We start from the raw sequence: 26,314 nt of genomic DNA on the forward strand, positions 1-26,314 counted from the left end.
CTATCCAAATGACAACACTACAATAATATCCAACAGATTAACCAGTTATCTGAGATGCATTTTGTCGCAAATTCATCTTGACTCTCCTGTTGAGATTGACAAGCGTTTCATCCATAGTATCTTCAGTAGTGCCTCACACACAGTAGGTGCTCAGTAAACATATAAAAAATAAATTTCTGGGCAGCTCTGAAAATCTGGCTTTCCATCACCAACACAAGATGGTCTACTTCAACTCTGAATTGTTTAATGTTAAGTTCAAACTCCAGGCCAAAACAAGTGAAATGAAGGGGAAGGATGTGTTTATTCCTTCATTTCGCTTAAGCTCTTTTCTTAACATCTCACCTTATTAGAGGAAAACCACATGACGATTCTAAGTATTTTAACTGAACTAGTGAGTGGTTTAATAAAAGAAGAGCACATATTTGAGAGTTGGACAAACTTGAATTCATATTAATTAGTACCAGTAGTTAATAGTTCCAAGACTTTGAGTCAGTTCGCAGCTCACCTGTTATTAGTGTTAAATATAGTATTTAACAGAATGACAACGTTCACCTTTAGTAGGTAAGCAGTTAATGCTGGTTCACCTTTGTTTCTCCCCATTGTCTTATTGGGAGTTGATATAAGTCATTTGGGACATATTTCTGTCTTTGATTTTAAAATGTTGTATCTACTGCCTGTTTGATTCCAGGGTTATTATGTGAAGAACTATCAAGTATTTCTTTCCTGGGATTAAGTGTTGGAGAAAACTTACCTTTCCTATGAAGTATGGTGTGCCATACTTTATGAGATTAACGAATCAAAACTTGCCACTTCCTGTGGTTTTGTTGTTGTCATATTTTCCCTTTGGCTTGCTGGAAGCATGACACTAACTTTTGTGCTCAAGGCAACAGATGTGCATAACTTAAGGCTTCTGGAAGAACTGTCATCTCCCAGCCTTCTTTATTTTACATTTGTTTTTAAAGCCGGATTTAATGGCTTTATTGTTTCTGTGTCTTTTATGGTGAGCTGCACAAATCCTTTTTGAAACAACACAGAATATAAATAATAAATGAATGAAAGAATAAAATGACTTGGTTTCATAGGTCTTAAGTACAAAACTAATCCAGGCTTGGTCCTCTTTTCAGCTGTGTCATTCAAGAGAAACTTAACATCTAAAAATTCTTAAACTGTAATGTTTCCTGCCTGGGAACTGACCAGCAGTAACACAGGCCAGTCGGACACAGACAGAAATGGGGAGGAAGTGCTTGTGCAATACGGGTTATTAAATTTGAGAAAAATGTCATCAAAGCTTTGGACACCTGCAGGATAAGATCAGTAACGTGGGACATTTTTCTTTGAAAACTCCGTAACTATGGGCTAGCAACAGAACTGATGCTAGGGAATCATCACACAGGGCTCTTTCCTATAGGTCTGCATAAAATGCAGTCTTTTCACAGAACACATTATATTCAGATTTCCTCTCTGCCTACCTAACTGCCAGCAGCAATAAAGTCTTCTTTTAACTTAGCTTAAAGTTTTTTTGGCAGATGTAGGACAGGGAGGAAATGATCTGGTTTGAATTTTTGCAAAGAATATTTCATTATGTCTGTGTAAATTGTTGAGTCATTTAAATACAAATATTCAGAGGAGGAATGGGTTACTTTTAAAAATAATTTGAATCAGGAGTTCTCGTCGTGGCGCAGTGGTTAACGAATCCAACTAGGAACCATGAGGTTGCGGGTTCGATCCCTGCCCCTGCTCAGTGGGTTAAGGATCTGGCGTTGCTGTGAGCTGTGGTGTAGGTTGCAGACATGGCTCGGATCCCCCGTTGCTGTGGCTCTGGCGTAGGCCAACAGCTACAGCTCCGATTAGATCGCTAGCCTGGGAACCTCCACGTGCCACGGGAGCAGCCCAAGAAATAACAAAAAGACAAAAAAAAAAAAATTGAATCAATAACAGAATAAGGAGTTCCCATTGTGGCTCAGCATGTTAAGAACCTGACATAGAATCCCTGAGGATGCGAGTTTGATCCCTGGTCTCGCTCAGTGGGTTAAGGATCAGGCGTTGCTGTAAATTGCAGCATAGATGGCAGATGTGGCTCGGATCTGGCTTTGCTGTTGCTGTGGTGTAGGCTTCAGCTATAGCTCTGATTCAATCCCTAGCCTGGGAACTTCCACATGCTGCTCAGTGTGGCCATAAAAAGAAAAGGAAGAAAAAGAATAGACTGTTTTAAACTTGTAGTTATTTTGAGCCAAATCGATCTCCAAAAAGTTACCACTGTGATAGTTATAATTTTTGATATATTTCTTATTTGTAAGGAACTTAACATAATTTCTTCTGTAGAGAGATTTTCAATTTTGATGGGCATTTATGAATACCTCCGAGTTTCATAATTCCTTCTAAGTGTTTTAGGATACATTTAATACAAATAGACGATAGAATGTTTTATTTTCAGTATCTAATTGAGAGAAAATTGACTGGGCAATATATTGTCCCTGTGAGATAAGAAAACACATCCCTGGGAATATGACATCTGGGCTTGCCAGAGAGATGCTGATACCAAGGAAAGCCAACGTGGCGTTATTTTTAACTCCTACATCCTTTGTTTACTTGGTTTGACATGTGTTTGATTTCTGTCACTCCAACCAGTGCTTTTTGAGTGGTTCCATCTCTCACATCTACTCTTCTCTAATAATGGTTCTTAAAGTGTGGAGCTTGTTAGAAATACAAACTCTTGGCCTTATCAGAGTCTCACTGAATCAGAAACTTTTCAGTGGTTTCAGCAATGTATTTTACAAGCTCCTGAGGGAGCTGATCTATACGAAAACTTCAGAACGTCTGCCTCAAAGGCTTGACCAGTCATGCCTTCCCAATAGGAATTTTTGGTTCTTCTCTTCTTGGGTTCCAGTTATCAGTTCTGTGATCAGAACTAAGGATACACTAAAGCGTAACTGGTGAAAAATCTTTTCAGCACCAATAATCTTTTTCCATAGTGTGCTCAATGGCATTTTCACAGGCACATTTTTAGAGAAAAGTTTATATCTGAACTTTATAGTCATGACAAGAAAGACTGCATGGAAATTGAGGAAGGAAATAGTGTGTGTGTGTGTGTGTGGGTGTGTGTAAATTCACAAACTTGATGATTCTCAGTCTTATGAGAAATTACATGCTCTGAAATGGATAAAAAATACTGAGTAATTTTTATTTTAGAACATGTGTCAGGGCATTAGGTATTTCATTTGAATATCTTTTGTCTGTTTCTTTTTGACTGAGAATACTTTGGTTGCTAAAATTTTGCCCTTAGTCTAAGCTCTATTCTTATTTTAACCACTTTACCATAATCCCACCAAGTCCATATGTAACTTCCCCATCTTATGAAATTTCTGTTCTAGGTATGCACTGGGAAAAATTACAGGGTATCTCTCAGGTCTGTGAACAATTGCTAGGATGAAATGATGCACTCCATTATAGCACTTGGCTAGCTGGTGACTTCTCTGAGTACCAAGACTTTGTTAGCCCTTGAATCTGGGGCAGTGTCTTTCATATACTTGAATCTGAGATACAGGGTAATCCTTGTCCTAACTTGGACTCTGGTTTCCAGTTTGTGTTTGTCATGCACAGTGGAATTTGGCAATTCATAAAATCCCAAAGTGTGGTCCCTGATGCAGATGCAGAAATGCTACTTCTGTGTATAATAGGTGTTTCACTTTCCAAATATCTTAGGAAGACCTTTGTGACCTGTTCACAGGCTTTAGGCAGTCCTTCCACTCCAGTGTGTGATTCTCAATGTGCATCGGAATACTTAGAGAGCTTATTAAAATAGATTGTCTCCCCCTTCCCCCGCCACGAGGTCCTGATTTAATAGGTGTGCTGTGGGAGTGAGCGGTCACTTTTCTATCAAGTCTCCAGGTGATGCTGAGATTGATGCTCCAGGAGCACACTGTGACAATGGTTTTCTAATGCTGTCTTTCTCAAAGTCATATCTTCAGTCCTCATATCCCAACCACCTGGACTGCCTAGTAATCTCCAGATTCCCAGGACCTAGGCTGACGGCTTGAATCCAAGTCTCCAAGGTGTTATGTCAGTGATTTGTGTTTTATCGAGCCCCCAAAGTGGTCCAGAGGCACATGTACATCTGAGACCAAGTTAGAGGAGAAGACTGGGAATGTAGTTAGCCAGAGAAAACACAAATCAAATCTCCTTTCCAGTGTTAGCAATTTCATACCGAGACTTGGCATCTATAGTTGTTTTATACATAGTAGTTGAATGACTTAATGAATGAACGCAGGCACTTAGTTGTTATTACTTGTTTGTACCCAGGATCTTTTCTTTATTCTGCTGTAAAGTAAATCATCCATATTTTAATTACTTGCTTACTCGACTGCCTCCCTCTAGATGGGGATCTTATCTTTTTGTTGTGTCTCCAGTGCCAGAGGTCTCAAACAAAAAGGTCATTACTTATGATTACTACATACATGCAGTGCCGTTGGAATAAGCAACATTTCAGCAGTGAAGAGAATACATGGGGGAAAGGGAAGTAATTACCTAGGTTTTTTGAGGCTAGTTTGTTCTCAGACTTTTGTGGGTAGTCGGAAACCAGAATGGTAAAGGATGTAGAGAAGGGTCAGAATGTGACAAATAGCACGTCAGGCATTTCGTCCCAGTTTAATCTTGACGGATGAATTCATTTATTGGTCTAGCTCCCATTGCCTTTTCCTCTTTCCTAGCCAAGAAGAGATGACTTTAGTAGGGTTAGTTTACTGATATACCAAAAAGATCTGGAGAAGAAATGGACTATGGTATGGAAAACAACTCCCAATACTGTAGTCGAAGTAGAGGATTGTTTAAACACTGATGTTCTTGTTTCTGCTGTTGTCCACACCATCATCTAAATTCTAGACTGTGTTTGGCCAGTCCGTAGGTGGGCTTACAGTGCGCTGATTCTTAACAGTCTTGTTTAATTTCCTGTTCTATGCTGCATAGACTGCCTCCTGGATTTCATGACTGTATTTGTAAATCATCTGAATTTTCCGTCTCTGTCCAAACTAGCTAGGTTCCTAATCTCTAGTCCACTCTGTTCTTTGAGGTCTCTGTGCATTTGTCCTGGTTTGCTGCTAGCATATCTCTCCCAAGCATAGGCTGGTGCCTGTCATGAGGATTCTGCTCTCAAACCTGTCTGGGGTCGTGAGGTTCTTGCACCAGATGTGCAGCTTTTGCCACTCACGTCCATACAGTCTCCACGGTGTTTTCCTCATTACATTAGAGAAGCTGCCTGCTTTCCTATCAGAGAGCATTCAGGGACACGTTAGTTTGTACTTCCATTTCGATTTTTAATTAGAAATGAAATGCCAAAAATGTCTAAGGAAATGGCTTTATGACCAACTAGAGGTTCCGAGCCTAAGGAAGTTTAAATCTTCTTTCAAAGTATGTGAGAATTAGATGTTCAAAAGCCAGTGTATGTTAAAACCATGCAAAGTCCTGTAGTTTCGATTCTAGGCTCAGAGCATTAAAGCCAGTTTCGTATTGTTAGTAATTAAAGCTAGGGCATACTCAACATTGTGAGGTATGCAGGAAATGATGCCTTGTGTGGGCATGACCCACTCCCTGCAGGACAGCCAGCCCTGGTCAGTAAGGCACGTCTCCTGTCATTGTGGCACACCTACATTCCCACTGAGAGTTAGCACCACCTCTAGAGAGAACCGCTGGTTTAGACTATTCCATCTTCAGGTGCTGGGACTGAGAAGGAACCCATAGGACATATGAGTGTTCAAAACCTGAGCAGAATCAGCAAGAAGGAAAGGAGAGCCTATTGGGTTGGCATCCAGCAGTGTGTGCCACCAGAAAAGGGCTAGATGATGTTCTGTGAGGTTCCTTCTCCCTAGAGTCCAGACTACTTAATGTCAGAAGCAACATGTGATCATTTATGGGTAAGCAATAATCATGGATAATGGCTAGTTACATTATATATATTCATAAATCATGATTCAAAATAAAAATTTCTTCAATTGCTAAGTATAATCAAGAGATAGAAGAACTCTTAATGATAACAAAAGATATGATGATTGAGACATTTAAAATCTAAGCTTTCAATGAATAAAAAAGCGGTCATGTGGCATTTTAGAATAGTGTTAGTCACTAAAGTTTTTCTATCTTTAATGCAGGATAGTAACATTTTTGGTGTTATTAAGAACACATAAAGTCAACACTATTAATTCAGATTTGCCTAATTAAGAAATTAAAATGGTTATTTTCTATCTCAGTTCTTTTTGAGAAAAGGATGTAGCTACATCCTTTTATTCTTTCGCATGTCGCTCTTATAATAGATGATCAGGGATCACCTCTGAAGTATCTAACAAAGTCTCTGGGGCCAGTACATGTTCTGTAGATGTTTGCTGCATAAATAAATGGTTTTAATGAAGCATTTCATAAAAGATGATGCAGCTCTAATCTAATAACATTTTATCATAAATAGTTTTAATATTGAAAACACTATTTTCTTTGCATTTTTCTAAGGTCTTTTAGTCCATGCTGTCTTACATGGACTGATAGATTTTTTTCTGACTGTGAAATATAATGATCACAGATGAGAAAGTATCAGGAATAATCAAAAGAACAGGCTTCGCTGTGTCTCATTGTCATTCTGGTGGTTCGCTTGTCTCATGTTTTTGTTGTTCTTTTTCACAGGGATTCGATAAACAAGTGGATGTGTCATATATTGCCAAACATTACAACATGAGCAAAAGCAAAGTTGACAACCAGTTCTACAGTGTGGAAGTGGGAGACTCAACCTTCACAGTTCTCAAGCGCTACCAGAATCTAAAGCCGATTGGCTCTGGGGCTCAGGGAATAGTTTGGTAAGTCGAATGGATTTAAATTCTACTTTTAAAGGGAACCTGCTGTGTGTGTTGACTAGCCACAAATACACAAACACAAGTAAGTAGCACGACTTGAGGGGGAAGAATCCATTCTATTGCAAAAAAATAAAATTTTGAGCATTGTTAGAAATTGATTACCCACTGGCTACCATGCCTTTCCATGGATTGAACGGTCATTTCTTTTTAGCGCTGAATAATATCCCATTGTCTGGATGTACCACAGTGTATTTACCCACTCACCTACTATAGGACATCTTGGTTACGTCTTAGTTTTGGCAATTTTAGTAAAGCTGCTTTAAGCATCTGTGTGTAGGTTTTGTGTGGACGTAAGTTTTAAAGGTTCACTTCATGTTGACATTTTAAGTTCTTTTTCAATGCTTTAGTCAACGCAAATGACAGAAATGCATGGCTGGTGCACTGCTAAATCATTTACTAGCACCTAAAACTCATTTATCAAATATACCAAAGCTTTTATTGAATTTCATCTAGTAAATTTCAATCTTTCCTGATGTCAATCAGTAGTTGTTTTTGCAATTTGAAAGATGGAACATTTTAAAAATTTAAAATAAGAAGCCAACTCTTTCATTTTGTAGATATGTAAACAGCTAAGCAACATTTTTTTTCAGTGCTTATTCATTTATTTATTATGGCGCGAGGATGCAGGTGAACCTCTTTGTGACACAAAACAATTTCAAGGTGTGGCGGACCAAACAATGGTCCCTCAGAGATGCCCAGACCATAACCCCAGAATCCTTGATATGTTATTTTATGCGGAAAAGGAACTCAGCAGATGTGATTAACATGAAGGTCCTCAAAATGGGGGGATTAGCCATGAATATCCAGATGGGATCAATCTAATCACATGAATTCTTTTTTTAATTTATTTTTAAAAATTAATTTATTTTTAATCGTTATTTCCCCAATAAATTTTTTTTTTCTACTGTACAGTATGGTGACCCAGCTACATACACATGCACACACTCTATTTTCTCACATTATCAGGCTCCATCATAAGTGACCAAAGTTCCCAGTGCTGCACAGCAGGATCTCATTGCTAATCCATCCAAAGGCAATAGTCTGCATCTATTAAACCCAAGCTCCCAATCCACCCCACTCCCTTCCCCTCCCCTTGGCAACCGCAAGTCTATTCTCCAAGTCCATGATTTTCTTTTCTGTGGAAAGGTTCATTTGTGCCGTATATTAGATTCCAGATGTAAGTGATATCGTATGGTATTAGTCTTTCTCTTTCTGACTGACTTCACTCAGGATGAGAGTCTCTGGTTCCATCCTAATCACATGAATTCTTAAAAGAGAAAAGGGAGGGCAGAAGAGCGGGACAGAGCGATGCAATTAGAGAGATAAGCTAAGAGATTCAAAACCTGAGAGGGACTTGCCTACCTGTTGCTGGCTTTGGAGACAGAGAAAGTCTGAGCCAAAGAAAGGAGAGGCTTCTGGAAGCTGAGAATGGTGCTCAGTTGACCACCAGCAGGAAAATGGAGATGGTAGAGTCATACAGCCGCAAGGAACTAAAATTTGCCAAAAACCCCGAAGGAGCAAGGCAGCAGGTTTTCCTCTAGCACCTTCAGAAAGGAACTCAGCCTGCCGACATCTTGCCTGTAGCCCAGTAGGCCTCATGTAGGACCTCTGACCTAAAGAACCGTAGGAGAATAAATTTATGTTGTTTCAGCAGCCAAGTCTGTGATCTTGTATTGTGGCAGTAATACCAATACACACAGGGTAGTAAAGATTCTCCTCTTAAGATAATTGCTATATATCTTTTTTTTTTTTGCTATTTCTTGGGCCGCTCCCGCGGCATATGGAGATTCCCAGGCTAGGGGTCCAGTTGGAGCTGTAGCCACTGGCCTACACCAGAGCCACAGCAACGCAGGATCCGAGCCGCGTCTGCAACCTACACCACAGCTCACGGCAACGCCGGATCCTTAACCCACTGAGCAAGGGCAGGGACCGAACCCGCAACCTCATGGTTCCTAGTCGGATTCGTTAAGCACTGCGCCACGACGGGAACTCCTATATATCTTTTAAAAGCAGGCACACTGACCTATGATATCGTCAAAAGAAAGCATATCAACTCTCCCCGAACTGAAATTCCCTTTTTCCATTCAAGTCGCCTCTTTTACCCTAGGTAATGTGTGACCAGTGCTAGGAAGAGAGGATGCGTTTGGGAGGGACCAGTGTTAATTATCAGTAAGGTTTAACTTCTCTTCTGGATTACAGTGTATGTTTTATTTTCTTCTGCATTCACCTGGATGGCTTGTATGCTCCTTGGAGAGTGGGAATCCCATTCTTGAAGAACTTTCAAAGCGAAATAGGAAGTAAAACCGAACTGAAAGCTCTCGTGAAGGAGGAAGGATAGCAGATGGAGAAAGCAGAGTGATTCCTGGCTGCCTTTTTAAAAGGGAAAATTGTAGAAATGACAAAGTGATTCCCTAAGATCCTCAGTTTGGGTGCGTCAATACTCATCGGTACTCGTTAGAATTGCTTCATTTCCTTTCAAATAAAACTGCCACAGAAAATGAGGATTGCTAGTAAAAGGAAGTCGATAGACTTTTAATGCCTGAAAAATAGACCCAAAGCAGCATTTTGCTCAGGATGTTAAGAGATTGTTCCAGAAAGATTTGAAAATCTACCAGGACTAATAATTTTGAAGTATTTGTATAGGGCACATTGGGCCTCTGTTTCTCCTTGTGCAGGGTGGAAATCATCCAGTATCTTACGTATAGCAGCTGACATCAATTTCAGTAAATAAAATGTGCTTGAGTAGAACTTTTATTCCAGTCTTACCGCAGATTTATCAGCAAATTTGTCAGTAAAAGGCACCCGAAATCCGAAATGTCAGTCTCGGAGTCGCCTGGGACTATTACTGGTCGTGTGGTCTGCAGCTGAGGAAAACAGAACTAGCAAAGGCAGAGGTGGGATGGCCCGATCCTCTCCCTCGTCTTCCGGCTGCCACTCCTCCTCCTGCACAGGAGCACATTTTAGCATGTTCCTTGCTGGACGTGCACACAGTTTTCTCTTCCTGTCCTCCTCCACAACCTCGCTTCGAGTTGTCCTTGTTTCCTTAACCTAACTTGGGGTGGTAATGGGCTGTTTCTCTCGAAGCTCCATTTGTGGACGAAGTTGCCCCCTTTATTCACCTGTCTTTGACTTAATTTCCTTTCTGCTGGCAGTGGGGAGTTCATCTCCTTCTCTCCACCGAACACACATCCATTCCCCAACATGCTTCTGAAGTCCACACCTTTACTCTGTTCATGAAAACTCAGATTTGCATATCTTGGAATGTATTGGTATTTGAATGTACTAATCTTGAGTATAGGAACTGGGAGAAACTGGAAACTGGGAGTACCTGGAGTCCCCAGAAGGAGGTCGAGGGCAGACAGTCTGAAACAGATGATTCATTTATTTTGCTTTATTTTCTTCAGAGCAGGAATGAGACATGGAAGAACCAATTCCAAGAGGGATGTTCATCGTCATTTTTTAAAAATTTTGGTATATGCACCACAATAAAATTCTCTGTGCCTGTGTAAGAAGGACTTTGCTTTTCAAGTGTAATCGTTAATGTATTGGTACTTATTCACAAAATCTCCCTCCTCCTAACTTGTTTAAAACAGATTTTCATTTCTCCTGTTCCAGTTACTTAATTATTTTTATTTTTTATTTATTTTTTATAATGATTTTTGTATTTTCCCATTATACCTGGTTTAGTGTTCTGTCATTTTTGTACTGCACAGCATGATGACCCAGTTACACTTACATGTATACATTCTTTTTTCTCCCATTATCATGCTCCATCCTAAGTCACCAGACATAGTTCCCAGTGCTGCACAGTAGGATCTCATTGCTAATCCAGTCCAAAGGCAATAGTCTGCATCTATTAACCCCAAGCACCCCATCCACCCCACTCTCCCCACCCTTCCCCTTGGCAACCACAAGTCTATTCTCCAACTCCATAATTTTCTTTTCTGTGGAAAGGTTCATTTGTGCTGTATATTAGATTCCAGATATAAGTGATATCATATGGTATTTGTCTTTCTCTTTCTGTCTTACTTCACTCAGTATGAGAGTCTCTAGTTCCATCCATGTTGCTGCAAATGGCATTATTTTGTTCTTTTTCCTGGCTGAGTAGTATTCCATTGTGTATATATACCACATCTTCCTAATCCAATCATCTGTCGATGGACATCTTTGGGTTGTTTCCATGTCTTTGGCTATTGTGAATAGTGCTGCAATGAACATGAGGGTGCATGTGTCTTTTTCAAGGAAAGCTTTGTTCGGAGAGATGCCCAAGAGTGGGATTGCTGGGTCATATAGTAGTTCTATGTATAGTTTTCTAAGGTACAGTCATACTGTTCTCCATAGTGGTTGTACCAGATTACGTTCCCACCAACACTGCAGGAGGGTTCCCTTTTCTCCACACCCCCTCCAGCATTTGTTATTTGTGGACTTCTTAATGATGGCCATTCTGACTGGTGTGAGGTGGCATCTCCTGGTAGTTTTGATTTACATTCCTCCAATAATCAGTGATGTTGAGCATTGTTTCATGTGCTTGTTGGCCATCTGTATATCTTCTTTGGAGAAATGTCTATTCAGGTCTTTTGCCCATTTTTCCATTGGGTTGTTGGCTTTTTTGCTGTTGAGTTGTGTAAGTTGCTTATATATTCTAGAGATTAAGCCCTTGTCGGTTGCATCATTTGAAACTATTTTCTCCCATTCTGTAAGTTGTCTTTTTGGTTTCTTTTTGGCTTTCTTTGCCACGCAAAAGCTCGTCAGTTTGGTTAGGTCCCACTGGTTTATTTTTGCTTTTATTTTTGTCGCTTTGGGAGACTGACCTGAAAAAACATTTGTAAGGTGGATATCAGAGAATGTTTTGCCTGTGTTCTCTTTCAGGAGTTTGATGGAGTCTTTTCTTAGGTTTAAGACTTTAAGCCATTTTGAGTTAATTTTTGTTCATGGTGTGAGGGTGTGTTCTAGTTTCATTGCTTTGCATGCAGCCGCCCAGGTTTCCCAGCAATTCTTGCTGAAAAGACTGTCTTTTTCCCATTTTATGTTCTTGCCTCCTTTGTCAAAGATTAATTGACCACAGGTGTCTGGGTTTATTTCTGGGTTCTCTATTCTGTTTCATTGGTCTGCATGTCTGTTTTGGTACCAGTCCCACACTGTCTTGATTACTGCAGCTTTGTAATATTGCCAGAAGACTGGAAGAGTTATGCCTCCTGCTTGGCTTTTCTTCCTTGGAATTGCTTTGGCAATTCTGGGTCTTTTGTGGTTCCATATGCATTTTTGGATTGTTTGTTCTAGTTCTGTGAAAAATGTCATGGGGAATTTGATAGGGATTGCATTTAATCTGTAGATTGCGTTGGGTAGTATGGCCATTTTTACAATGTTAATTTTTCCAACCCAGGAGCATATCTTTCCATTTCTTTACATCTTTAATTTCCTTGATTAATGTTTTATAGTTCTCAGCATATAAGTCCTTTACCTCCTTGGTCAGGTGTATTCCCAGGTATTTGATTTTTGGGGGTGCAATTTTAAAAGGTATTGTATTTTTGTATTCCTTTTCTAATATTTCATTGTTAGTACACAGAAATGTGACTGATTTCTGAATGTTAATCTTATATCTTGCTCCTTTGCTGAATTTGTTGATCAGTTCATGTAATTTTTGGGTTGAGTCCTTGGGGTTTTCTATATAAAGTATCATGTCACGTGCATACAGTGACAATTTTACCTCTTCTCTTCCTATTTGGATGCCTTTTATTTCTTTTATTTGTCTGATTGCTGTAGCTAGGACTTCCAATACTATGTTGAATAACAGTGGTGAGAGTGGACATCCTTGTCTTGTTCCAGATTTTAGTGGGAAGGCTTTCAGCTTTTCTCCATTGAGTATTATATTTGTTGTGTGTTTGTCATAAATGGCTTTTGTTATGTTAAGGTATGTTCCCTCTGTACCCACTTTGGTAAGAGTTTTTATCATGAATGGATGGTGGACTTTGTCAAATGCTTTTTCTGTGTCTATTAAGATGATCATGTGGTTTTTGACTTTTTTTTTGTTAATGAGGTGTATGATGTTGATTGATTTGCATATATTGAAACATCCTTGTGAACTTGGGATGAATCCCACCAGGTTGTGCTGTATGATCTTTTTTATATGTTGTTGGATTCAGTTGGCCAAAATTTTGTTGAGAATTTTTGTGTCTGTATTCATCAGAGATACTGGCCTATAGTTTTCTTTTTTGGTGGTATCTTTGAGTTTGGAATTAGGGTGATGGTGGCATCATAGAATGTCTTTGGGAGTGTTCCTTCTTCTTCAACCTTTTGAAAAGTTTAAGGAGGAGGAGTATAAGTTCTTCTTTGTATGTTTGATAGAATTCACCTGTGAAGCCATCTGGTCCTAGACTTTTATTTGTAGGGAGTGTTTTTATGACGTATTCAATTTCATCTCTAGTGATTGGTCTGTTCAGTTGATCTCTTTCTTCTTGGTTGAGTTTTGGCAGGTTGTAAGTCTCTAGAAAGTTGTCCATTTCTTCTAGGTTGTCAAATTTGTTAGCATACAATTGTTCATAGTATTCTCTCATTGTTTTTTGTATTTCTGTAGTATCCATTGTGACTTCTCCTTTTTCATTTCTCATTTTATGTGGGTTTTTCTCTCCTCTTCTTGGTGAGTCTAGCCAGAGGTTTTTCAATTTTGTTTACCTTTGCAAAGAACCAGCTCTTGGGTTTATTGATTTTTTTCTATTTTTTTAAATCTCTATTTTATTGATTTCCTCTCTCATCTTTATGATTTCTTTCCTTCTGCTGACTTTAGGTTTTGTTTGTTCTTCTTTTACAATTCATTTAGGTGATGGATTAAGTTGTTGACTTGAGATTTTACTTCTTTTTTGAGGAAGGCCTGTATTGCCATGAATTTCCCTCTGAGCACTGCTTTTGCAGCATTCCATAGATATTGAGTGGTTGTGTCTTCATTATCATTTGTCTTGAGGTATTTTTTAATTTCCTTCTTTATTTCCTCATTGACCCATGGGTTTTTCAGTAGTACGTTGTTTAGTCTCCATGTAGTAAGTTTTTTCTCATTTCTTTTCCTGTGGTTGATTTCCAGTTTCATGCCATAGTGGTCAGAGAAGATACTTGAAATAATTTCTATACTCTTAAATGTTGAGGTTAGCTTTGTACCCTAGTATGTGATCAGTTCTTGAGAATGTTCCATGTGCACTTGAGAAGAATGTGTATTCTGATTTTTTTTGGATGAAATGTACCGAAAATGTCGATTAAGTCTAACTTTTCTATTGTGTCCTTTAGGATCTCTATTGCCTTATTGATTTTCTGTCTAGAGGAGCTGTCCATTGATGTAAGTGGGGTGTTAAAGTCTCCTACTATGATTGTATTCCTATCAATTTCTCCTTTTACGTCTGTTAGTATTTGTTTACGTCTCTGGGTGCTTCTATATTAGGGACATATATATTGATGATTGTAATATCCTCTTGAATGGATCCTTTAACCATTAAATAGTGTCCTTCTTTGTCTTTCTTTATGGCCTTCATTTTAAAGTCTATTTTGTCTGATATGAGTATTGCAACTCCTACTTTCCTGTCTTGTCCATTGGCATGAAATATCTTTTCCCATCCCCTCACTTTCAATCCATATGTATCCTTTGCCCTAAGGTGAATCTCTTATAGACAGCAAATTGAAGGTTTTTGCTTTTTTATCCAATCTGCCATTCTGTGTCTTTTAATTGGAGCACTCAGTCCATTGACATTTAAGGTGGTTATTGATAGATATGTATTTATTTCCATTTTAAACCTTGTTTTCCAGTTGATTCTATGTTTTTCTTTTCTTCCTTTCTTTTTTCTTTTCTTTTTTTTTTTTTTTTTTTGGTTGGATGGTTTCCATTTATTTTATGCTTGCATACTTTTCAGTTTTTGTGAATGTAATGTTTGGTTTTGATTTGTGGTTGCCCTGTTTTTTAAGTATGTTAACCCCTTCCTGTATCTGCTTGCTTTAGCCTGATAGTCTACAGGCTAAAACACATCATTAAAATAAAAAAAGAATCCATATTTTCTTATTTTCCTTTCCCACATTGTTTGATTTTGATGTCTTTTTTTTTTTCTTAACATCTTCATGTTTAGATCTGTATGCTGGCTTATTTAAGTGTTTGCTTTCCAATTGTGGTTTTATCCATCCTAATTCTTCTTACTTCTTTTTAATTTAGAGAAGCCCTTTCACTATTTCTTTTAGAATGGGTTTAGTATTGCTGTAATCTTTAGCTTTTGTTTGTTGAAGAAATTCTTTATTTCCCCTTTTATTTTAAATGATATTCTTGCTGGATAGAGCATTCTGGGTTGCAAATTTTTTCCTTTCAGCGCTTTAAATATATCTTGCCACTCCCTTCTAGCCTGTAGTGTTGCTGGCCTTATGGGGGTCCCCTTATAATTAATGCTTTGCTTTTCTCTTGCTGCCTTTAGAATCCTCTCTTTATATTTAACTTTTGCCATTTTTATTAAAATATGTCTTGGAGTTGGCCTATTTGGGTTCAACTTGTTTGAGGCCCTCTGTACTTCTGGTATCTTGATATCAGTTTCCTTTAGGTTTGGATAGTTTTCAGCCATAATTTCTTCAAATATATTTTCAATCCCTGTTTCTTTTTCTTCTCCTTCTGGAATTCCTATTTTGTGAAGATTGACCCGCTTTATATTATCCCATAGGTCTCTTATGTTGCTTTCATGTTTTTTTCACTTGGTTTTGTGTCTGCTGTCCTGATTGGGTGATTTCCATTATTTTATCTTCCATGTCACTAATTCGTTCCTCTGCATTATTCATTCTGCTCTTTATTGCCTTTAGCTTGGTTTGTATCTCTGCAAATGAACTTTCTAGTTTTTTTTTTTTTTTTTTTGGCTCCTCCTTATATTTTCTAGTTCCTTTCTAAAGGAATCTGCATTACTCTTCATAACCTCTCTTAATTCCTTCAGTATTTTCATTACCTCCCTTTTGAACTCAGTGTCTTTTAGACTGCAGAGGTCTGTTTCATTGTTAACTGTTTTAGGTGAATTCTCCTGTTCCTTTAACTGGGAATGGTTTCTGTTCTTCATCTTGCTTGTTTTTCTTTTTCTGTGAGTTCGGGAAAGCCAAACCATAGCCTTGTAAGGCTACTTCTATGCAAGAATAACCCTTTGTATTTTTTGGGGGGGTTACTATTTATTTTTGGTGTGGGAGTTTGAAAATTTGCTGTCTCTTTCTTTGGTGTGAGCAGGCTGTTATTCCCAGGATGCTCAGTGTGTTTTCAAGGAGAAGGAGGCAATGGGCAGGGCCAGCAGTCAGTGCCTGGTCGTCGGGCTCTCAACAGCAGCAAGGACCTGCAGGAAGGTGGTAGAGGCTACTCCTAGTTGCAGAGCCCTGGGAGGTGGTAATGAGCTCCAGGCAGACCTACAAGGTGACCAAAGAATTTGGAAGTAGCAGCAGCACATGTGTGAGTTCCCGGGGGAGTGAGAGCAACAACAGCTAGTGTTCGATTGCAATGCCCTCCTCTGAGGTGAACAGAGACCTGTTTAGGGACCCCTGATGGTAGCGGGCCATGACTGCCTCTGGAGTCAGAGATAACTGCCCTGGTTTGCCCCAGCCACCTGTAGACCTTGCATGAAGCAACCTGTCTCACTTATCACACATACAAGGTGCTGTACAGGCTGCTCCTAGTTGCAGCATCCTGGGAAGTGACAGAGATCAGGTATGTGGGTATTGCCTGAGGTATTTGGCAGTGGCAGCAGCAGGGAGGGTGTGTTCCCAGGGGTGCGAGAGCACCAACAGGTGGTTTCGGTCACAGTGCCCTCCTCTGTGGTGCCCTTGAGGTTAGTATGGCTGCAAGTGGTGTCTGTTCACCGGCCCCTAGTGGTGGTGAGTCACTCCCACTTCTGGAGCCAGAGATAACTGTGGTGATTGGCTCCTGTGCCTCCTGCAGACCATGCAAGAAGCACCTTGTCCTGCTCAGCCCCCACAGGAGGTGCTGCGCAAGCTGCTCCTAGTTGCAGGTTCCTGGGAAGTGATAGTGATCAAGCATCTGGGCACTGCCCAGAGCATTTGACAGTGGCATCAGCAGGGCGGGTGTACTCCCAAGGGGGTGAGAACCACAACAGGTGGTCTGTAGCAATGTCCTCTGCAGTGCCCTCTGAGATGGTTGGGGCTGCAGGTGATTTTTGTTCAGGTATCCCCAGTGGCAGTGGCCGCGCCCACCTCTGGAATCAGAGATAACTGTGGTGGTTTGCCCCTGCCACCTGCAGACCATTCAAGAAGCACCCTGTCCCACTTAGCCAGGAAGGAGGTGCTGCACCAGCCCTTCCTAGTTGTAGGTTTTGGGAAGAGACAGTGACCAAGTGTCTGGGCACTGCCCAGAGCATTTGGCAGTGGAAGCTGCAGGGTGGGTGTGTTCCCAGGGGAGTGAAAGCAACAGCATATGGTGCTCGGTTGCAGTGCCCTCTTTTTTTCTTTTTGCCAACCCCTGAGGTGACTGGGGTCGCAGGTGGAGCCCACTCACAGACCCCCAGTGGTGGCGAGCCACGCCTCGCTCTGGCCTCTGAGACAACCGCCGTGGTCTCTCCCTGCCCCCTGTAGATTGTGCAAGAGGCACCACATCTCACTTAGCCCCCTGATGCCCATAACCCCCACAAGAGGTGCCTGGCCACCAGTAGCCTGTACAAGAAGTGCCCAGTCTCCCTTAAACGAGCAAGAGGCTTCTCCCTGCCCAGCTGCCCCACCCTTTGAGAGCCTATGGGCATGCACACATGCTCTGGGCAGGGAGTTTCCTATGGCAGTCTGTCCCCCTGCTCTCGCCCTCCCCAACAATGGTGCCTTGCCTCTCCTGCTGGTCCAGACCTTCTCCTAGTTCCCTCTGCCTTGGCATTCCCCTCCTGAGCCTGTGGCGTACTGCTCCCCTGCCTGTGGAGCAAAGCTCCTTAGCCCCTCAGACTGTCCTCAAACCACCAGCCCCAGCCCTCTCCACGGGACTGACCTCTGGAGCCTAAGTCTCAGCACCCAGCGGCCGCCCCCCCACCCCCGGACATCTCGGCCTCTGGTGTCCAGGTTGGTGGTTCAGGTGATGTGTGTGGCTCTCACTCTGCTTTGCCGTTCTCAGTACAGCTGTTGCACTTTTCTCGGTGACTTTGAGGTCCCTCCAACTTGGCTGACCTTTCTGTCAGTTAGGTGGCTTCCCAGGATGTGGGTTCCTTTTCTCCTTCCCAGCTCCCTCTCAGGAATGCCAGTCCCATCCTGATTGTTTTCCTCTTGTTCTACCCAGTTATGTCAAGAGCTTCTTGCCCTTTTTCTTCTGCCAGCATTCAGTTGATGTTCCACGTGAGTCTTTTTACATGTAGATGTGGTTTTTGATGTGTTTGTGGGAGAAAGTGAGGCGACCTCTTACTCCTCTGCCGTCTTGCTTCGCCCCTCCAGTTGCTTTAAACTGGTTATTGGTCTGTTATACTTTCTTTCCTGTCTTTGGATTGCTTCATTGCTCACTTCCTATCAGGAAAACAGATGGGCAATACTAAAATATCATTAAAAGGAATTCTCCATGAGCATGCTATTTTTTTATTCACCATGAATGACACCAAATATGTCATTATTGAGAGTCATTAGACACAATTTAGTATGAAATGTTTCTGAATAAATGAAGAATTTCCTTCTACCACTGAGGGGAGAAAAAGATTATCCACTGAAACAGAAAGAAACAGTGATTATTCATTGCCCTTCTCCATGTGAGCAAAGAAGTCCTCTGTAGCTTCCTAGGTGGGGAATTGTAATCTGTAAAATGCGTTTTTAGCAATAGTAGCCAGGAGCTAGATGAACAGATCATTTCAGAACATTTCCCAATCACCAGAAGAAGATCTCATTAGCTTTGTTTCTATTACCAGCTCCAGAACAAAAGGAATGTAGGACGAAATCAACAGCAGGGAGTTTGTTGTCTTCTCTCGCCAAGGCAAGACACAGTTCTATTTCCTCAAATCCTTCCTCCAAAGATGACTTAGGCTGACAGTGAAGTGGTGGCAAAATTCACCAACCAAGTTTAGGAGAGAAGACTTGCCAAGTTTGGTCTCCTTCTTCACTGCAAAGAGCTGATTGTGGAGTTTGAAATGGCAGGAAGTAAAACCATATTCTTTCTTTCTTGGGCTTGTTCTCTTTGTCAAGACACCTCCCCCTCCTCCTCAAGCCTAGCCCGTGCCTTAGTAGGGGTAGAGGGAAAAGGGGTTTTCTTTGTGGTTTGTTTTGCTTTTGTTTTTTAAATTGTGGGAACATAGTTTGAATTCCGCCTTCCTATTTCCATATGGTACTAGTAAGTAGAATTGTGGGTAGGCCAGAACTCTCAACGAAAACCAAACCAGAGTTTTCTTGTGGCACAGCGGGTTAAGGATCCAGTGTTGTCACTGCAGCAGCTTGGGTTACTGCTTTGGCATGGCCAACACCACCCCTCAAAAAAACAAACAAACAAACAAAACAAACAAACAGAACCAAGAACCAACCCTTTCAAATCTCAGAACTTACTCAAATGCTCAAAATAATTGCTGATAATAGGGCCACATCAAGTCACCTAAGTAGAGCAGTCATCACCCTTGGAATCTTCTTCAAATAAGAATGGCTTCTGTGTACTGTAAAAAATGGTTTATGGAAAGTTCTCCCTTTTAATGTGCTCATTTTTATTTAAAAAAAAAGATATTATTGACTCACTGATGCTTTTAGCATCTTTTCTCGTCTTGATAATGAATTGGAGCTATTCCATCTAGACTCTGGTTTAATCACTCTTGAACTAATGGTGCACGTTTACAGAATGACTGGCAAAGGTTGGGGATATCTGTAGACATACATCAAAACAGAAGAGATTGAACCTTAGCAGTGTTGGGGTACATGAGAGAAAGATATTCAACGTCTGCTTATTGCTGGTTAAGATTAAGAGGGAAATGAAGTAAATTACATGATTTTTGTAAAATATTTGCACATTTAAATAATATTGATTCAATTATATATATTTTAAGATACCTTATGTTCAGTCATTACAGTTATAAATACATTTGTACCTCATAATAATTGACTTTCCCCTTATGCCTTATTAATGATAATATTTAATGTTCAGTCTCTCAGAACCTTGGTTTATTCATCTGTAAAATAGATATAATATCCATATCTCACAGGGCTCAAAAAGTATAAAACAAACTAGATATAGGAAATTGCCTTATAAATCTGATATTGTCATGAATTTTAATAGATTCAAGAAAGGTAGACTTCCCGTTACTCTTTTCTATCAATGGAAAATTGCAAAAGGTCAGCATGTCTAATGCAAGAAGATGGCTGATTGTAAAAGTTGCTTAATCTCCAGACAGTGCATATTGTTTGCATATTGCAGTTGAGAACATGACTTAACTCATGCTCCATAAGTGAGTCTAGAAGAGAAGCACCTGAACCTTTCCATTCCTATTTTTCAATCTGAGTTTCAGTTAACCAAGGATATTTACAATGTTTATGCAAGTTTTAATTATTAGTTCTTCAATTTTCAACACACTGACCCAGCTTATTATCTTTAAGCACAGAATTTGGGTGGAAGTGTTTATGATAATGAGGTTAGTGGTGTGAAGAGAGGTGGGTAAAATCATCCAGAGGGTGATCATACTTCCTGAATAACACGGAGAGACCTGGTCATCGCTTCTTGAGAGATGATTTTGTTTTGCTTCTGGAAGCATCCCTCCTGGTCCTGGGGCACGTTTCTCTTCTTAGGATTCTTAGTGAGCCTTTACACTAAATGATGCAGCTATAGCCACACATTCCCATTTGGCTCCTGACCAGTGGACATGATTTCCTTCTGATGCGCATCTGGAATGTCCGCTCATTTTGTACCCCTGTTATTTTCCATTAATTTTACAATTTAAACCCTTCATTGCAAGCTTCTTGACACATGGAGCCTTGAGCTTCAAATGTTGCCTTTTGTATTGTTCAGACAGTTGAGGTTGTAAGGGTCCAGTGCAATAATGCAGAATATACTCCACTGTATTCTTCTTCCACACCTGTTATTCGTGCCCTGCTGCATAGCACAAGCCCCGGATACTTACTTGCCGTTATTTCTGGATTGATGATTAAGATCTGTAAATATTACCTTTTTCCTTCATGGAGAAAATGTAGACTTTGAAAATCCATGGATAGGAGTTTAGTAGCAGTATGCTTACAGGAGAAATATTATATAAAGTCCATACTTCTGGATGATAACCATAAAATATGTTTGCATTCATACATGTAAATACGGAATTGCCAGGGCAGTAACTGATGCTGAAGGAGTTGGTAGTATGTAATCTTAACACCTATATTTGATTTTACAGTGAATTATGGACATTTGTTCTGAATTCTATCTTTCTTCAGTAAGTGTGTAACTAATGTAGCTTCCTGTACTTAAAATTGATAGCAGGAGTTTGTAGCCTGGAAGCATTTTCCTTGGCAGAAGGGAAAAATAGTCATTTAAATTCCATAGGTAACTATTCACTTGTAGTTGACTGAATCTGCTCTGTAAATCAGTTGCTCATATAAATGCCAGTAGCCTTATCAGGAAAAATCATTAGTAAACAAACGATCTTTTCAATTTCTTTTTTTAAATATTTTTCCGATTTTAATTTGTGTTCTCTTTTTTTTAAGATACTTATTTTTTTTTAATCTTTTCAATTTCTACTTCAATCCCAAAGATTAAATGATTAAGTGACACTGATTCTTATTTCTTTTAGGATCTGTCTTCTGGGCATCAATAGGTATTTTCATTGCAAAAATAAAATTAGTTTATGGTTTATGTACCCTTCTGTCAGATGCACAAGTTCTGATTGCGAGGGTTAAAGTGCATTCGTGGTTATATTAGAAAAAAAACAAACTTATAACCCAAATATGAATACCTAAAGGCTTAATCCTGCACTACTTGGGTCTTGGAAAAGATAAACCCCTCACAGAAAGGAGTCCATGTCTTCAGTTAGAGTACATTAATGCCAAATAACAGATGGCAGTTGCTGTTCCTCAGATTCCAGAATCATTCTCATTCATTGCTCATCGAGACCTGTCCATTCTATCTGTAGATTAAAGTGACTTAAAAAAACAAAAAAAAAAAAGCAGGTAGGTGTTATAAATATTTTAACTAAAAATACCAAGGCTTGGAGGAGCTTTTCATAAAGCTCAGAGAGAAGGTACCTGGCCCCTCTCTCTACAGAGTCATGCTCCTGGCCCGTTACACATCACAGCCTGTTTATAGAGTCTGAGCTGTCTTGCTCATCGTGGGTTTGAATGTGGAAGCTGAGGACAAAGGAAGACATCTTTTAGAAGTTCGAGTGACAGCCCTGTCATTCCCCGGTTCCGGCTCCCTGTTCCCGGATTCGTTACATTCATTTAAAATATCTGACCTTGTCAAGTGAATTTCACTTTACACATCCAGCGTTATGAATGCAGCATCGAACCCTTGCATTTAAGCGTTTCTGTGTGATGGGCGAGTCAATCACCATCAGAAAGGGAATTTAGCCGCTTCATTTGACATGAGGTTTCTTTTATTTAAAGACACGTACTTCAGAGTCTCCTTAGCTATGCTCTTCTTTGTCTATATTCACCTTTATTTTTTTTATGAAAAATGCTTCCCACAGAGGATTTTAATGTATTCATTTATAAAACCAAGATTTTAACTCCCAATCTAGGGGGGTACAATGTCAAGTATATTTAATTTTTTTTTTTTCCCTTTGGGCTCATCTGGAACTGGAAAACGTGGCCGGGGAAGATGTGACCTGCCCAAAGGCACATGGATGAGGGAGCGTCTAGGGGCTGAAACCCAGGCTGCCCCTCCCCTGTCCAGCAGTGTGCCCTGCTGGGTCCCCTTTACCCAGAAGAGCTGCCTTTTCCTAAGTCACAACACCACACCTAAAATGATGTTGAATGAGTGAGCTTTAGACCAATGAGAGGAACTCAGTGTACCTAGTGACAATATAAATTAGGCAATAACTAGTATAGAGTGAGAATCTAGTGAATTTAGGATGTCCAATAATTCACTGGCACAGGGATTGAAGAAAATGAAGAGGAACAGGGAGCAGGAGAAAATTATAAGCCAAATTGTCACACGTTGACGCTCTCTTCTCTCACCTCCTTTCTCTCCTTTTTGCTCCTTACAGACTTGAGTCTTTCAAGCCTTCCCTGTTCTCTGAGCCTGTCATTCCCCTGCTGGACTAACATTTTCCTGTGTAGCCTGGAATCATGAAAATGACCTCCAAGACCGTCTCAGATGCTCTTTTCTGACCTCTGCGTCTTCCGCAGCCCTGTTTTCCAACCCCCATCCAGATCGGCCCAGCTGGCTGTTTTCCCTGCTCCGGCCGAGGCCTGAGCTCGGCTGGAGGAGTCACATCTTCATGCTGATTTTTCTTCGTTATAAGTTTATGAGCTTCATCCTCAGCTGGGCCCTCCTTGCCTCTTAGCAATCCTTTTACTTAGCGTCTCGTCGGCCCCCATGGCATTTCTCGTGGTGGCTGTTACAATCCTTTTACAACTTTCCTTGCAGCTCCTGTTCTACCTCACCCACCCTGTTCTTTGCAGAAGGCAGGCCTCCTACTTCCTGGAGAAACAGATGGCCTCAGGCATGTGAGCTCCTACGTTCCCCTCTGTCTCCTAACTCTGCAGTCTGCCTTCCCCACTTGGTTGCTCCAAGAGGAGCTCCTGGAGGCTGGCGCCCACGGGAGTTCTTAATTCCACCCCCTGCCCCTGGGTCTGTCAGTCGTCCTCTGTCTTGCACCAACTGTCTCACCTCCAGAGGCTTCCTCCGCCCCGGTTGTAGGAGACTTCCTCCCAGTTCTCAGGTACCAACAAGTTCATTTGGAATGTGCTTGCCCCTCAAGTTTGCCTATCTTTGCCTCTCTTTCCTTCATCATCAGATTTCTGGCTAAAGTAATCTGAATTTAGTGCCTCCACGTGTTATTTAAATTCTCATTTCACAGACAGTCCCAGTTCTATTACCGTCACCCCTCTGATGAAGTAGGAGGCTGTGGCGAAGGCTTCCACTGACCCCTAAATGGTCTGTAAGCCACTGACTTCCTTTTCAGCTCCCATGTTTTACTTCTCTGGAATGTTTGGAAAGACTAATATTCATTGAATTCTTCTTGAAGGTCACCTTCCTTTGATGTTCAAGCTGGGAATTTTCAAAGTCTGCCTTTTGTTTGGAGCTGGATGAACTGACCAGCGCGAGAAGGGCAGTGTAACGCAGTGATTAAGAATGCAGACTCTGGAGCCAGACTGCCTGGTGGGGATCCAGGCTCACCCTAACCTGTGTGTGACCTCAGTTACTTCATCTGAAGATGGGCGAGTGGAAATATGTGCAGACTTGTTAAAAAAACTAAATCAGCTAATACAGGGCCTTTGTAAGTAGTCAGTACATGTTGGTTTTCATTAGTGTTAGTTGGCCTGGGTTATGGCCAGTCTCCAAGGGACTAGCTAGCTGGAGGACTGTTTCTTATAGTTCTAATACCCAGAAAGCAGTAAAAGAGTCCCATCCAGTGCTCCTGAAGCCAAGATTGGAATCAGGAGCCAGAGCGAAATGGGTGGGAAAGGCGAGTCCCCATTCCAAATCCTAGCAAGAGGGAGATTCTAAATGAGCGATGGAGGCAAATGCCAAGAACCAATAGAGAACGGGATCAAAGTGGGAGAAACTGGGGAACAATGGAGTGAATCTAAGATAAGTGTCATGACTGATATTGGCTGCGGGCGAGTGGGACTGATGTTAAAGTGGGTTGGAACCAGCCGTTTCCTGCTTCCTTCCTACTTCCCTAACCAAGAACATCTGTCTCTTTTATCGGTCATCTTTCTCTACTCTTCAAATATTTGTATGTTTTAAATGCTCTTCCTCCTTTAGCTTCTCACTTCCCTTCGCAGTTCAGTGCCTAGCATCTTCCACATTTATATCAGTCTGGCTGCACCTTATCTCTTTTTTATTAATGTCAGATATATTTCAATGATCTTTTTTCAAATATATATTTTTATGGAGGTATAATTGCCATACAGCAGCACACTAGTTTCAGGTATACAGCATAATAATTCTATATTTATACATATTGCAAAATGATCATCACAATAAGTCTAGTTAACATCTGTCACCACACGTAGTTATAAAATTTTTTTTCTTGTAATGAGAACTTTTAGGATCTACTCTCTTAGCAACTTTCAAATATGCAAACCCATATTATAACTCTAGTGAAAAATGTAGGTCAGCTATTCGGTGATCTGAGGAGCCAGGCTGATGAAGGCTTTGCCGTATTTATCTTGTGGCATCTAAGGTCTCCAGACAGCAGAAGGGGGTAAAACACGGAGGAACTTTTATTGAACGGGCCCAGAAGTGGTGGGCTTTCCTCTGTTTGCAATCTACTGGCTACGGTGCTGTTACGTGCCCCGCCCCCAACTGTTTAGGAGGCTGGAAATGTCATCTAGCCATGAGCCAAGAAGAGGAGGAAAAGTAGGATTTACAGTTTTTGCCCTGTTTAATGTCTGTTGCCCCCTGAATCCGGTGTCACTGCCTCTCTGGCATGCTTCCACGTCACCCTTTTCTTTTTCTTTTTAGGGCTGCACCTGTAGCATATGGAAGGTCTCAGGCTAGGGGGTCACATCATCACCAGACTGTTGTTGTGTAGATTCTCTGTGGTGTCCCATTTCCCAGTAGAACACAGGCAGAGACTTTCAGGCTTGCTCCCAATGGTGTTTCTAAATCTTAGAAGAGCTCCTGGATCCAAGTAGGCACCTAATAAATATTTATTGCTGTTAACCCCCCTGTTTCTCTTCTTCATCTCCTCTCACCCCCCAGCTTACCAGAGTCCACTTCTGTGCACACCACTCTGTGGGAACTGCTGTGGCGAAGTTACCAGTAACCAAATGCCAAAGATGGCAGGCAACTTGGGTCTCTCTCTTCTTTGGTTGGGCAGTTGCCACTTCATGTTGGTACTCTCTTGTTTAAGGCTTACCTCTGAATTTTTCAGCTTTACCTTCCCTGTTCTCAGGTGGACTTCTTTTCTGTAAAATTGGCTTGCGAAGGAGAGCTCTTGGGTTTTAAGAGCTTGCAACCTACAGATAAAGGAAGGAATATACCTTTAAAAACAGAAAACGTCTGTGTATCCCATCAGAGAGGAAATGCTGGATGCTAGAGGTCAGGTGTGTGGAGAGGAAAAGTGAGCTAAAGAGAGAGAGGTCTAGAAAGTGAAAGAAGAGGATGGAGACAAAGATGTAGAAGCAGATAGACATGGGAAAGAGGAATAGATGACAGACGCACAAAAGGGAGAGGAAGAGAGGCGGTGGAGGGACAGACACCAAAGCAGGTGGCTGAGAGACACCCAGATAACAGAGAGAGACAGAGGGAGAGAGAGGAGAGAGAGACTGAAGTGCCAGAAAGGGAAGGCGTATTTGTTAGAGAACAATTTCTGAGGAAGCAGGAAGAC

At 40.9% G+C, this 26,314-nt stretch overlaps 1 protein-coding gene across 38 annotated transcripts in view; it reads left to right on the forward strand.

Annotated features, from left to right (window-relative positions):
• Nucleotides 1-26,314, forward strand: part of MAPK10 (mitogen-activated protein kinase 10) — a 454,812-nt gene that overhangs the window by 325,068 nt on the left and 103,430 nt on the right. For all 38 annotated transcript variants that reach the window (XM_084973649.1, XM_084973669.1, XM_084973666.1 and 35 more), the window contains one exon: nt 6,664-6,833. In XM_084973649.1, the coding sequence (XP_084829775.1) occupies nt 6,664-6,833 (170 nt within the window). The remainder of the gene's footprint in view (nt 1-6,663; nt 6,834-26,314) is intronic.

The sequence above is a fragment of the Sus scrofa genome, chromosome 8 (assembly GCF_054392235.1).
Source record: "Sus scrofa isolate SSC_HxYL_T2T_F1_AM1 chromosome 8, Sscrofa_HxYL_maternal_Yorkshire_Landrace_v2.0, whole genome shotgun sequence".
In the NCBI taxonomy this organism is placed as follows: Eukaryota; Metazoa; Chordata; class Mammalia; order Artiodactyla; family Suidae; genus Sus; species Sus scrofa.